The 13,367-nt window shown below is 36.8% G+C and overlaps 1 protein-coding gene across 1 annotated transcript in view; it reads left to right on the forward strand.

The window, feature by feature from the left end:
• The window catches only part of LOC114579324 (proline-rich receptor-like protein kinase PERK1), a 13,174-nt gene extending 2,743 nt beyond the window's left edge, over nt 1-10,431 (forward strand). Inside the window, exon 2 of the mRNA XM_028693527.1 lies at nt 9,960-10,431. Within this exon, the coding sequence (XP_028549360.1) occupies nt 9,960-10,268 (309 nt within the window). The 3' untranslated portion in view covers nt 10,269-10,431. The remainder of the gene's footprint in view (nt 1-9,959) is intronic.
• The last annotated feature ends 2,936 nt before the right edge of the window (nt 10,432-13,367 follow it).

Genomic DNA, 13,367 nt, shown 5'->3' on the forward strand with positions numbered 1-13,367 from the left:
AATGACAGTGGTATTATTATTAATACTAATATTAATAACATTATTAATATTTTAAATTATAATAATAACAACTTAAAAAAATCTCCTCCAAATCTAAATATTTGTTTACTTGATTAGAGAGGTTCAGCTAGGTTAAGAGGGGCTCAAGTACAAGCTAGATGGGCTCGGGCAGCTATGAGAGGGGGTCAGTCGGCTGAAGGCTTGAGATGGGGAGATCAAAAATCTAAGGAGATCTATGACTAGAGGCTTGAGCAGTGGAGGTGGAGGTCAGTTAAGCTAGGTAAGGATCTCTCTCTCTCTCTCTCTCTCTTTCTCTCTCTGCCAGAGGAAGAGAGGGGTTTTTGGGATTTGATTTGGGGCAGAGAGGGAGGCGTCAGTCTGGAGGAAGGAATGGGAAGTCTGGGCCTGGAGTTTGGCTGGTTGAGGGAATTTGGGTAAGCAAGCGGAGGAGGAGGTCGTCGGGCTTTGGAGTTTGATCGGAGACGGAGGCTACTAGGTCGGGGCTGAAGCTTCGATTGATGGGGTCTTGGAGGTCGGGAGGAGGGAGGATGTCGGAGGGCCTTCGATTTGGATGTGGGTTAGAGAGTGGAGAAGCAAAGGTTTGGGAGAATTTAGGTGTGGGAGCTGGGGCAAGCCAGAGGCCTTCACTTCTCATTTTATCGATGTGGGTAGGAGCTCGATGGGGATGAGGCTTATGCAACCTATAGTGGCGTCATTTTGTAGAGTATGGGCATTTGTCCCTACGGCTGGCAGTCCCATCTAACACCTATCCCTGTGGCTAGCCACAAGAGATTATCCCCAAAAGAAACCTCCAAGCTGCTGTTGGCCTCCAGCAAGTCTCCATTGCAGTAAGAAATTTTAGCTAGTCAAAATTCTTGGTCTTTATGGCGATGATGGGCTCGTCCAGATAGCAGCCACAAGGAATAAGGATGACTTAAAAATTTTACTTCTTCACTGCAAGAAACTTTTTTTTATCTATCCTACTTTTAATTGATGGAGAAGCTTTTTAAGTGTAGAAGTGAGAAGTGATCTATGAACCCATTTATTCCATTAATCTTTTTCATTTTGCCATTATAGCCTTTGCTAGTGAAGAAAGTATACACCTTTTTGCTGTCACAAAGAAAAATAAAAATCTATTCTTTGATTTTCCACATGACTCGCACATAATTCTTGTTAAAGGTACAACTTGCTTATAATGCTTATGCTTCTTGGAAATTCAAAGAGGTAGAGCTAAGTGGCTTGAGAATGGGGAGGAAGACCTTAAGTTTATTTTTAGGAAAATAAATGTCAGGAAGAATATAGAACAAACTTTGTTTAAATTGTATAGCACCTCTGATCCACTATTGCAGATAATGAATTTAAGATACTATAATCTCCAAGCAAAAGAGAGAGACTTTGCTTTCCATCCATCGAGAAGAGAGAAGGCTTTGTCCATAAGGGGAGAGAAATATTGAATGAGGAGTCTTTTAATGGACATGGGTATACCAAAGTAGGTAATTTTTTTAATAGCACTTGGGACATTTAACACTTGGTTGAGATGTATTTGATTTTTAGTGTTGTTCAAGTAAATAATGGAACTCTTAGAAGTGTTTTTTCTAGCCCATAAAGATGTTTAAAGTGATTAAGTATGTCTTTTAAAGCTTGTAAGTTTTAGTTACTAGCCTTTCCAAAGACAAGATGGTCGTCAAAATACATGAGGTAGCCAATATGAAAGCCAATATGAGCAGTAGAGATGTTGTGAGAATTAATTTCCCTATCAAAGAGATTAGAAATTTCTTTCATTCCAATAAAACGTATGAAGGAGGAAAACTTTGACTTTATCCAAAAGAAGAAGAGAAGAAGCCTTCTGAATTCCAATTGATACATATTGAATAAGACACATTCTCAATACAATCTTTAATCCAACTAATGAACATTGGTGGGAACCCATTTTGCTGCATTATGATAAGAACAAATTCTCTAGAGACAATATCAAAAACTTTAAAGATGTCAGGTTTTGCATAAAAGAAGCCATCATTCTTGGGTTTTTTGAAGCCATCAACATTCTCGATAACATTATTGATTAAGTGGGATAGCATTTTGATCATCATCATTGTGATCACTAATCTCAACATACTTGAAATCACGATCTTGGGCCTATTTGATGCAAAATTGATGATGTTGAACCTAATCAACCAAATTGATGTAAGAAGATTAAGCACATGCATGAGGTATAAGGTGGAGAGAAAAGAGAAGGATGCCATTGTTGATTAGATCACCATTTATAGGATTCATAAGTAGATCTTATAATCAAATGATGAATAATAGAAGAGGTGAGTAGACATGGAAGGTCAAACTAGCAAACCATTTTCTATTCAATGAAGAGCAGGCTAAAATCATGAAGCAAACTTATTATCTACAACAAATAGAATGAAAAAATAATGAACGATACTTGATCTTAAGATATTCAAACTTACTCCAAGATCATCCGCTAGTCCTATATATAAGATCATTCGTTAGTCCTATATATAGGACTAGCCTAGCGGATGATTTTAGCCTGCTCTTCATCTGTCATATCCCTCATAACTGTTGACTAAGGCCATACATATACATGAAAGGAAGATGTCTGCAATGAATATACTCAATCTTAAGGTATTTTAACTTAATCCTATATCATCCGCAAGTCAAAAAATAAAATAAAAAACACGAACATACAACCCTCCTTTTTCTGTCATATCCTCAAATGCTAAATTAGGTCATACATGTAATAGGTTATCATCGAATAAAAGTGTATCGTTGGTGTAAAGACTAATTCATGATTATTCCTTAAGACATTGAAGTGAATCCTGATAATATGAAATTGAATCTTGATGTGTTTCCACTAAGAACTTCAAAAGATTTACAAATGCTTACTAGGTGGAGTGGCCAGCTTAAGCTGATTTATTTATAATTCTAGTATAATGCTAAACATTTTTGAGTGACTGAAGACTATGATATAGTCTTCTCTCAATTGAAGTAGTTACTCTCTTCATTACCTCTTCTTGAGGTGGAAATTTGCTTAATTCTGCTCAAAAGGGCTGGATGTGAATGATCCTCCTTTAATTAGGCAAGATCCTGAGAGGGTCTTGGATTTTTTTTTTTTTTTTTTTTAGGAGCTTGGATTCTTTTTTTTTTTTTTTGCATGGAGAATCTTTCTCCAACATTAGTCATCTCCTCTTGATGACTAGATCCTTACTTCCAAGTGCATTTAATCCCATTTGTTACTGACCATTCACAAAAAAAAATCATGCTATTAAAGGTTAATCATTCTTTATGATTTCTTAAATGGGCAGTATAATTCAAGCAATTACAAATATCATATGTGTTGAGAATTGTGATCAAGGTATATGCCTTGATTGACTTCATCACAAACTTCAAAATATAGATAGATTTTCCCAAGAAGGAAACCCATGAAGACCTACTCTAGTTGATGCATATAAATGGACCATTAGGGTATCCAAGGAATGGGAATTGGTGTTGTCTTGAAAAAACCTGGTTGGCATCATCTTATGACATGCTAGGAAGAACTTTTCAAGTAATTAACAACTTGGATGAGTTCAAGATCTCTTTGGTGGCTTGAGGTTTGTTCAAGGAATCGGGGCCCATCATATCTCTATAAATTTTGATTCTCAATTAATTGTCAATCAAGCCAATGATAGATATAAAATCAAATATTCAATAATGCAAATGTGCTTGTATAAAATCGAAGCAGAATCAATCATTGACATCATTTGACGGCATAGTCGACCTCCATCATCACTAACAATTACCCATAATTTAATGATAAGAATGGCAAGGTGTTCTATGAGAAATAGATAGTCCACCTTAAATTCTCTTTAATTTACCATTCAAGAGTCATAAGTAGGTAGTAGCTACTAGTAAATTTATTTTTAATTACATTTGGAAAAATAAAAGGCAGTAAAGGCAAATTGGTGAAGATGCTACCCATTGTCCTTTGGTCACTCTGAACGATTTTATAAACTTTAATAGGGTTAAATGCATTTTGTCATGTTGGATGATTTTGAAGCCCTTCTACCTATTGATTACATGTTGCACAACTCTAGCTTTTTAAAAAAATTTTATTGACGAGGTGAATGAAGAAAGCTTGCAATCAAGTCCCAAGTTGCTTGCAAAGTTGCACGCTTAGTCAAAAAAATGGTCGATAGAAGAGTGGCCAAGTACTATGATGCCAATGTTCTGAGTGCAAGGCATTGATGCATGACATCTTGTCCTATGAAAATAAATGTCATCTCTAGACATTCAACTGTGGGCTCTGAAAATTCGGCCCCGGCCTCCCCGCTACTTTTTGGGGGAGTTTTAACTGATTTCTGAGGTAAATTTTGGGAAGGCAGATTGGGATTGTAGATAAGACACTACCTAGAGATTTCGCTCTCATTTTGCGAGGACTTTATAATCTGAGTTTTGGTTACCTATAGGCGCAAGCCCCTATAGTTAATTACCCCTCCCGATAACAAGAGAGAACTTTCGATTAAGTCTAGTCATCAATCAGATGCGTAGAGATACATGTTATCTGGCATATAGTAGTAGCATGGGCTTAGGTAGTGGAAGTTCAAAGATTTGATATTTAAAATAAAATTTTCATCATCTGCACTTAAAGCAGATGGTGGGGAATGAATGATGGACTCAATCAAGATCCCATCGTTCCATTGTCCTGGGCCATTATGGTCCTTGGTCTACTTAAAAAATAAAATTAATCATCAAAATACTTAAAGTAAAATCCATCCACCGTCCGTAATAATTTGCCGATATGGACAAATTGAAATTTACTTTAGCTCACAAAGAGCTAATGTCTAGTCGAGAATATCCCTAGATTCATTCTTAATTAGTCTCTTACCAGTAAGGACATGGTACGTATCCTCTAACCGGTAGTTTTGCTGCCAAATGATACCGTAGGATGAACGGTTATGACCGAGGCCCTCTGAACTGGGAAGTTTGCTGCCAAATGGCACCACTAAATTACGATTATGGTCAAAGCTCATATGTTACTCAATAGCATCAAATACTTGATATATTAATCAATGTGACATAATCGATATGGCACGCCCTTTATTAGCTAAGGTGGATTCCTTTTGTCCCCTTAGTCAAATAATCACCTCATGTTTACAAGGTACTCTTGGACGAAGCAACCCATAACTACTGACAAGGATCCTTCTATCAGGTTGGGTCGATACCTCCTTTGACTAAGTAAACCAATGACCACAATGGCCCGGGATGACGAAATCATGGGATCTTGATCGGGTCTATCATCCATTCCCTTACCATCCTCTTTAAGTGCAAAATGGTGAATTTTTCATTTTAAATATCGAATTTCCAAACATTCAATTAATACTGCTATTATATGTCAAATAACATATATTCTCTACATATATATTTTAACGACTAGCCTTAATTGAAAGTTATCTCTCGTTATTAGGAGGAGTAATTAACTATAGGGGCTTGCGCCTATAGGAAACCAAAACTCAGATCATAAAGTCATCGCAAAATGAAAATGAAATCTCTGAGTAGTGTCTTATCTACAAACCCAATATGCCTTCCCAAAATTTATCCCAGAACTTAATCCGTTAAAACTCCCCTGAAAAGCAACGGGTAGGCTGGGGCCGAATTTTCAGAGCCCACACTAGATTAATCTTGGCCTGAGTTCATTCAAATAATGACTTCATACAAATCATAATTGAGGGATAAGGGCTATAGTTAATAGATTATGATCCACCACCTGATAGTAAACATGAAGTTTGGAGAAGTTGGCTATGTTCCTCTCCTATGCTACTGCTCGGTCTCAACAACTAAGATTTCATTTGGGATAGCTTTTTTATTGTTTTTTAAAGCAGTTTTTTAATAAAAAAATTATACTAAAATTTTACTTTAAAATTCAGAGAGAAAACTATCCCAAATGAAGCTTAAGTCATTGACTGCTCTCATGTGGATTCTTATATAGATCTTGCAGGTAGCATAGTAGTTGTTTATGTTGGTATACTATGATCAGTATCTATTTTAGACAATACGCATTCTTTGTAGGGTAACGTTTTCCCCCCATATCAGAGAGGACTGCTCTTGAGAGAGAATAGCTTACAGCTTAATCTCATAGGCAACAAAGGAGTCCAGCTAACTTCTTAATTGCCAACCAAATAGTAATCATTTGGGTAATTGAGGCTTCTTAGATTAACATTTTTCTTAGACCAACCTACTAATATATTGATACAAAATCAAAAACATAACAAACTTACATGCTTATCAATTCGCCTGGAACAACGAACTATTATGAAAATACTCAATATTTCTTTTGCTGGTGAGAGCAAAATACAACATTTGATCATTACAGAAGCACCATGAATTTAGAAATTTCATATCCCTCAATTGCTTGTCATTAGGAATAGTTCTATGTATTTTCTTCCTCACTGTTGATATGCCTATTAAAGATTCAATTGAAAAAAAAAATTGTGATCAAAATATATCGCATTTTAAGGTTTTTAGAATTATTTTTGAGATGAGTGAAAAGAAGGAAATATTGATTATCCTTATGTTACCTCATCTTAAAATAAATCCATAAATTTTAAAACAATCCTAATCAAATTTGCCCTTGATCTAAATTTCATTCAATTTACACTTCATGCAATGTTGAACATATGAACTTTTTTTCAAACATTATCTGTTTTAAGCACTCGTTTGGGAAAGCTTTTATATTGCTTCTTGAAGCATTTTTTTAATATAAAAAATAAAATTTGTATACTAGAAAGCTGCTTTAAGAAACAGTAATAAGTTAAAGTCCATGATTAATTAGTGTCTTCTTCTGCAGTTATGTATTCTCAAGAGTAATGTCTAAGAGGAAATCTCTGAATTTGATTCTGATTTTTTTTCGGAGAAACCCACGAAGGGGCCTACGCGTTAATAAAAAACAACGATTACAAGGTCCTTAAAGGGAACTAAAGCTCATTACTGCTCCGAAGAGCAACAAAAATTAAAAGAACAAAAAAACCTATGAGCTCGAGTTCCCTACTAAGTAAAATTACACATAATCCTAGGTACATTCTATGGTGCACAAGGACGAGCACCCAAAAAACCATAAAGGTACAAAAATAAATATCGAGCTCCAAAAACCTTCTGTTCCACTCAACAGCCAGACACCTGCAAGGCAAAAACTCTGCAAAACAAAGTAAAAGCTAGAAAAACATAATTGACAGAAAATATAGATCAAAAACCTATTGTAGCAAACATAATTGTCACAATTACCACCAATACTAAGCTAAAACAGTCTACAGTTATCCAATTTGTAAAGACTCCAATAGCTCAACCCATTATACCTCAAAAGGAAAAGACCAATAGCAGCAGAATACCGATGAAAAGCCAAAGGAACCCATATTTTAGTATCCAAAGACTTCCCAAAATGCCAACCAAGAAGATTAAGCCAAACCAAACCACAAGATTCCCACCACCTGCACCAACACAACAAGTAGCCAGAAAAAAACTAAAGGTCAACCAGCCAAAGGTCGTCGAATACAAAGGGTCCCAGAACATAGAATCGAAAACCCACAACAAAAGCAACCTAATAAGATTAGTCCAAACCCCACCAAAAAACACCCACCAGCTACACCAACACAGCCAGAGGCAAGAAACAACCAGAGGGCCAAAGCAACAGCCAAAACTCCCAAGACCAACCGATCTAACCAAAACAAGCAGTAACCTAAAAACACTAATAACATCCAACAGCCAAACAAAAGAACATAAAACCTCACCAGAAAAAACTGTGTCCGACAACACAACACCAAATAAACCCAGAGAAAATAACCCAGACCTCCAGACCACACAAACCCTCAGCCAAACCAAGAACCGGAACAACAAGATAAAGAAAATCCAGCAGTAGACAGCCTCAAACAAGGCAGGGAGCCAACAAACTCAGGAAAACCAGCAATTAGAGCAAAGCTCCAGCCACACAGAACAATCCCAAAGGTAAAAGCAGAAAAACCACCAGGAAACAGCAGCCACCACCCCCATAGATAAAAGCATACGGAACATTAATTTTATCCAGCTTTAACAAGCCCTTAACAAGAAGGGGCAGGTTAGCAAAACTAAAATCCTTCATAGAGTCCTAAACACAACCCAACTTAGTCATGGCATTAACACAAGCATTCCCATTCCTTTCAATAGACAAAAAGGAAAAGTTAATCATGTTCAAAATCCTTTAAATATCTCTCTTAATGTAAAACAAATTAGAAGAGCAATTATTCTCATTTCTCAAAATAAGAGAATCGAAACAATAAGAAGAATTGACCTCCACCATAATATTAATGCAATCAAGAGAGAGACATAATCTAACCCCATAAAGGATAGCAAAAGAAATAGCAGTAATCACATTCCCATTGAAAATAGGCCCAGGAAAACCAATAATGCAGTTACCATTGGAATCCCTTAAGATACCACCACAACCAACCGAATCCTTATTAACAAAATCATCCACATTTAACTTAAAGGAATTAACATGAGGTTTAAGCCACGCGATACTTCTAGTAACTTTACAACTGTTATCCCCTTTGAACTTAATCCCAAAATCAACTGCAGCAGTGTGGTACTTAGGGGCTGTTTGGTTGTCTGAATTAGGAGTGTAAAGTAAAACAAATACATGTATTTATGAAATTTGGTTGTTTGGTTAATTTTGAGTGGAACAAATGGAAACCGCCCGAAGCATTAGGCGTGTATTAATGAGTGAGTTTTCCGCGCATTAGAAACCCGCTCATATTGAGCGGGTTATAAATTCGCTGGACGAAGAACTTGCTGTTCGGCTTCATTTCTTCGCAGGAGGTGTAAGATTGCACGAGAGCTTCTTCGCCCCTTCGTTCTCGTTCGACTTCGCTCCTTCGACGACGTTCCCTTTACCTGTCCGAGCGGAATTTGCGACATTTTCATCGGAAGTAATGAGCGGAGCTCGCAAGTTCTGAAGGTAACTATCCCTTTCGCGCGCTTCTTAGACCATGGCATTGATCTCCTCCGGATTCCAGAAGCCGAAACACACGGAGCCATTTCCCTCTTCCAAATTCCTTTGATTCGCAAGCACAAGCCCAGTCGGCGGACTGATTCGAAGTTAAAGCTTTATCCTTTCTGTACTTTGAAGAAAGATTCATATTGGAAGGACCTCATTCTGCATGGTTTTCTCATTCCCGTGGGTTGCTCGACCTTACCTTCTCCCTGTTTCTGAGCCTTCGTTGTAATCAAATCAAATTTCTTTCTCTGTACCTTCGATTCCTTGCGGGGATTCATCAAACTCATCCACGCCTTTCTCCACCAGCTTTCTTCAATTCCTAATTTGTCCCCACAGAAGATTAAAGCCCAAGTCCGCTTCTTTTTCTGCTATCATCTTCATTTCTCCACTTCAAACAGCAAGCAGAAAAGTGACGTTTTTGATAAGAAAGAGAAAAGAAACCCATTTCTCTGTATTTACGATTCGGTCGATCCATTTTGTTACATGATAGTTTAATTAATTTGTTGCAGATATAAATGGCAACGGCTTCGTCAGGTTTTAGAAACTTTATTTGTTTTATTACATAAATGGTTTTTATTTGATCTCACAAAGCTGAAGCTTGTGAGATCTGCAACATAGTGCTGCTTATGCTGGGTCAAATGATATATGGTTTCTTGATTTGCAAGAAAAGATAATTTTCATGATAATAGCTCATTCATTTTTACTTCAAAATTAGAAAACAAACATCAAAATTAGAACACAAATGCTCGATAGTATAAATTTTCCTCTACTTTTGAGAATTTGTAGTTTAATATTTTAGCATTTATCTTCTCATCTTAACACAAAAAAAATCAAATTTTTACAAGTTCACTTGCTGTGATTGCATAAGCAACAGGCATAACAACAATTTGTCTAACATAAATCAATCTTATATTAGATATTGCTTTAAATAACATGTTGAACTCGACAGGTTCTTCGGGCTTTAGAAGGAGGTGTTCCCCTTGAAGAACTGAATGAAGGCATGCAACCAGGCCATAGCAGAATGCATGACTCCTATACTACTAATGCTAGTTCTGATTACGATTCTCAAATGTACAATGAAGCAATGCAGAAGTTCAAAACATTAGCATTGCGAAGTCAAGTAAATTCAAGTGCGAGTACAGTGGAACAACCAGTGGAATATGGTCTTGCTCCCTCTGTAACGAGCAGTGAAGGCCAGAACACACGTGAAATGGAGATGAGAGTAATGAAGAACTTTCATAGCTATAGCAGTAGCTAGCCGTTAAGACTGAACTAGGTTTCATTGAAGAGCCTTGCATCCCTTGTGACTTTCGGAAGTGTTAAGCGAGAGGATATCAACATTTGGGTGCTCTGTACAATCTATACGCAATTATTTTGGTGAAAAATTGAACAACCAACAATATAATTCATTTACACGTAAATTAGTCTAGAGTTATTTAAACTTTCTTTTATTCTTATGGATATTAATGTGCTTCAGCAAATGCTGCAAGAGGTCGACCCGTTATATATGAAATTTTAACCCTGTTGTCAGTGGTTTGATGCAAAAGTTTTACAGCATTTGCTTTATATATGAAATTTAAACCCGCTCAAAGGTAGAGGATGACCTTTGGGCTTGTTGTGAGAAAAAAAAATTGATCAGAATAAACGATGACTTCAAGATGCTTGCAATTTTACTCCCAAGAGTATCCAGTCAACAAAAAAACCGATTAATTTTTTTTTTGAAATTGTTTAAGAATGTGAGCGGAAATTAATCATCCGACATACTTCAACATGATGTTTCTTCAGGTTCATTGAATCAGCTCATAGCTATTTTACGGCTGGGGTCTAAAAGGGCAAGGTTAGTGCTAGAAGGGCTTCGCAGGAGTTTTTTGGGTCGGAGGATGTCAGAGATACTAAAATAGCTTAATTGATTGAAGTAATTTTATCTTAATTTGATTTAGGTTTAAATAATTTAAATTATATTAAAAAAAATATAACACCAAATAATACAAATTATTATAAATACACTGCTTTTATAAATATATTTATTTTAATGCTTAAAATAAATTATTACAAAAAAATGCTTTTACTTTACCTGGATATATCTAACCAAACAAGGGAAACGATTCTCATGCGTTTTATTTTGCATACAACCAAACAGGCTTAAAGTATTTAGAATGCATTGCATTTACTTACATGCATTTACTTTACACTGCATTTCTTTTTCAGGCAACCAAACAGCCCCTTAGTGAAATTCTTGAAGAAATTAACTTGCAGCAAAGAGGTTCCTAATTTTATCTTTCACATTATGAATAATCCTAAGGTGATTCATAGGCACACCATTATAGCAAAAATTATTTCTATCCAACCATAAGAACCGAAGCATCAGAGCAGGGATAACATTCCTAATATGGCCTTTGAACTTAACAAACCAACAATTCAATAAAACATAAATAGAGGCCTGGGCTCCGAAAAATTCCAATTTTTAGGGATGTGATCCCGAGGGAATTTTCAGAAGGCAGATTGGGTTTTAGATAAGACACTACCCAGAGATTTCGCCCTCATTTGGTGAGGACTTTTTGATCTGAGTTCTGGTTTCTTATAGGCGCAAGCCCCTATAGTTAATTACCCCTCCCAATAATAAGAGAGAACTTTCGATTAAGGCTAGTCGTTAAGGATGTCACATAGGTTATAAACCTATCGTATAATAGCAATAGTTTAGGGTTTTGAATCTTGAATTTGGATTTGAATTTTGAAATTTGGAATTTGAAGTTTATCACCATAAACTTAAAACTGGTGGTGGGGGAATGAAGACGAGCCCGATCAAGTATCCCATGGTTCCGTCGTCCCGGGCTGTCATGATCCCTGGTCTACTTAGTCAGAGGAGGTAGTCGACCCAACCTGACAGAAGGCACCTTGTCGGCAGCCATGGGTTGCTTCGTCCAAGAATACCTCGTAGACCTGGGTTGATGTTTGTCTAAAGGGATATATATGAATCCACCTTAGCTGACAGAGGGCTTTATGCCTATAGAATATACCCTATGATCCATCGCTCAAGGGTTTGACGCCTTTAGGGAACATACGGGCTTTGGCCGTGATCGTAATATAATGGTGCCATTTCGGGCAAAACCACCGACCAGAGGGCACGTGCCACGTCCTGTTGGCAAGAGACTTTTGAGGATGAATCGTAGTGATACACCCGACATCATTCGCTCTTTGTGAGCTGAGGTTAATTTCCAATTTATCATTCCCGACAAACGGTTGCGGGAGGTGGATGATGTTTAGTTTTGAGTTTTTTAGATGATTGATTTTATTTCAAGAATTTGAACTTTTGTTTGATTAGAGATTTGACATTTGAGATTTGAAATTTAACATTTGAGGTTTGAAATTTGACCCCTCCGGTTGAGATTTCCGATCAACACGACCATCATCGGGTGAAGTTGAGGTCGCTTGTATTTTTGTAGAATTTTGGGATGCATTTTGTTATTCAAGTCGTGTCAACTCCAGTCCTTTAGAGGAGGAGGATGAAACTTGAATATTAGACCCGCACAGCATTCTCGAATCGTCGGATTTAGGACTTAGATATGACGATTGGAGCACATGCGGGTTGTAGCATTTGACCCTGCGCATCATTCTCAGTCATTGATGTTTGTACTTTTAACATGTTGACCGGAGCACATGCAGGGATTTAATTAGTGTAAGTGATCATATTTAATATATAAGGGCCATTTAAAAATATTTAAATACGATCAATTTGCGAGAGTGATTTTATTTAAGAAATCGGCCCGGGATTTCATGTAAGGGCCTACGAACGTCTTCTGTCCGCTTGCACACATGTTGCGGATTCGGTGGCATCGGGACACATATATCTGTCTTTGTAGAGAGCTTATGGTATTGCAGATCTTTTTGGTGTTATATAAGAGCTTTTGTATTTATCACAGCTCTTCTATATTTGTCTGTTGTAAACAGTGTATTGTGTATATGAAAGGTCTTCTACAACGACTTGAAGGAGTTTGTACTTGTTGTATTCTTCATCCATATTTGTAAGGAGAATTCATCATACTTATAACATACCCAATACCACGACTTGTGAGCACAATTATATCAATTACAAATTTTAGGTTGTTCGTAAGGGATCCACCATCCATGCAATATCTTTACCACTATTGTCTGTATGCAGATTCAGCACTTTCAATATGCATATTAACATAGATTGCTGAATGGATTGCACTGTTGATTGATGATTTGTTACGCTTACTTGTATATCTTTTAGTACTTGTGGTATCCGAGGTTCTTTTGTAGCGACCGTTCCCCATTCACACACGAATCCCCTTGTTTATCAAAATCGCAGCTCTCTTATTGTGATCTCCTAATCTTT

Source organism: Dendrobium catenatum, unplaced genomic scaffold (assembly GCF_001605985.2).
Source record: "Dendrobium catenatum unplaced genomic scaffold, ASM160598v2 fragScaff_scaffold_313, whole genome shotgun sequence".
In the NCBI taxonomy this organism is placed as follows: domain Eukaryota; kingdom Viridiplantae; phylum Streptophyta; class Magnoliopsida; order Asparagales; family Orchidaceae; genus Dendrobium; species Dendrobium catenatum.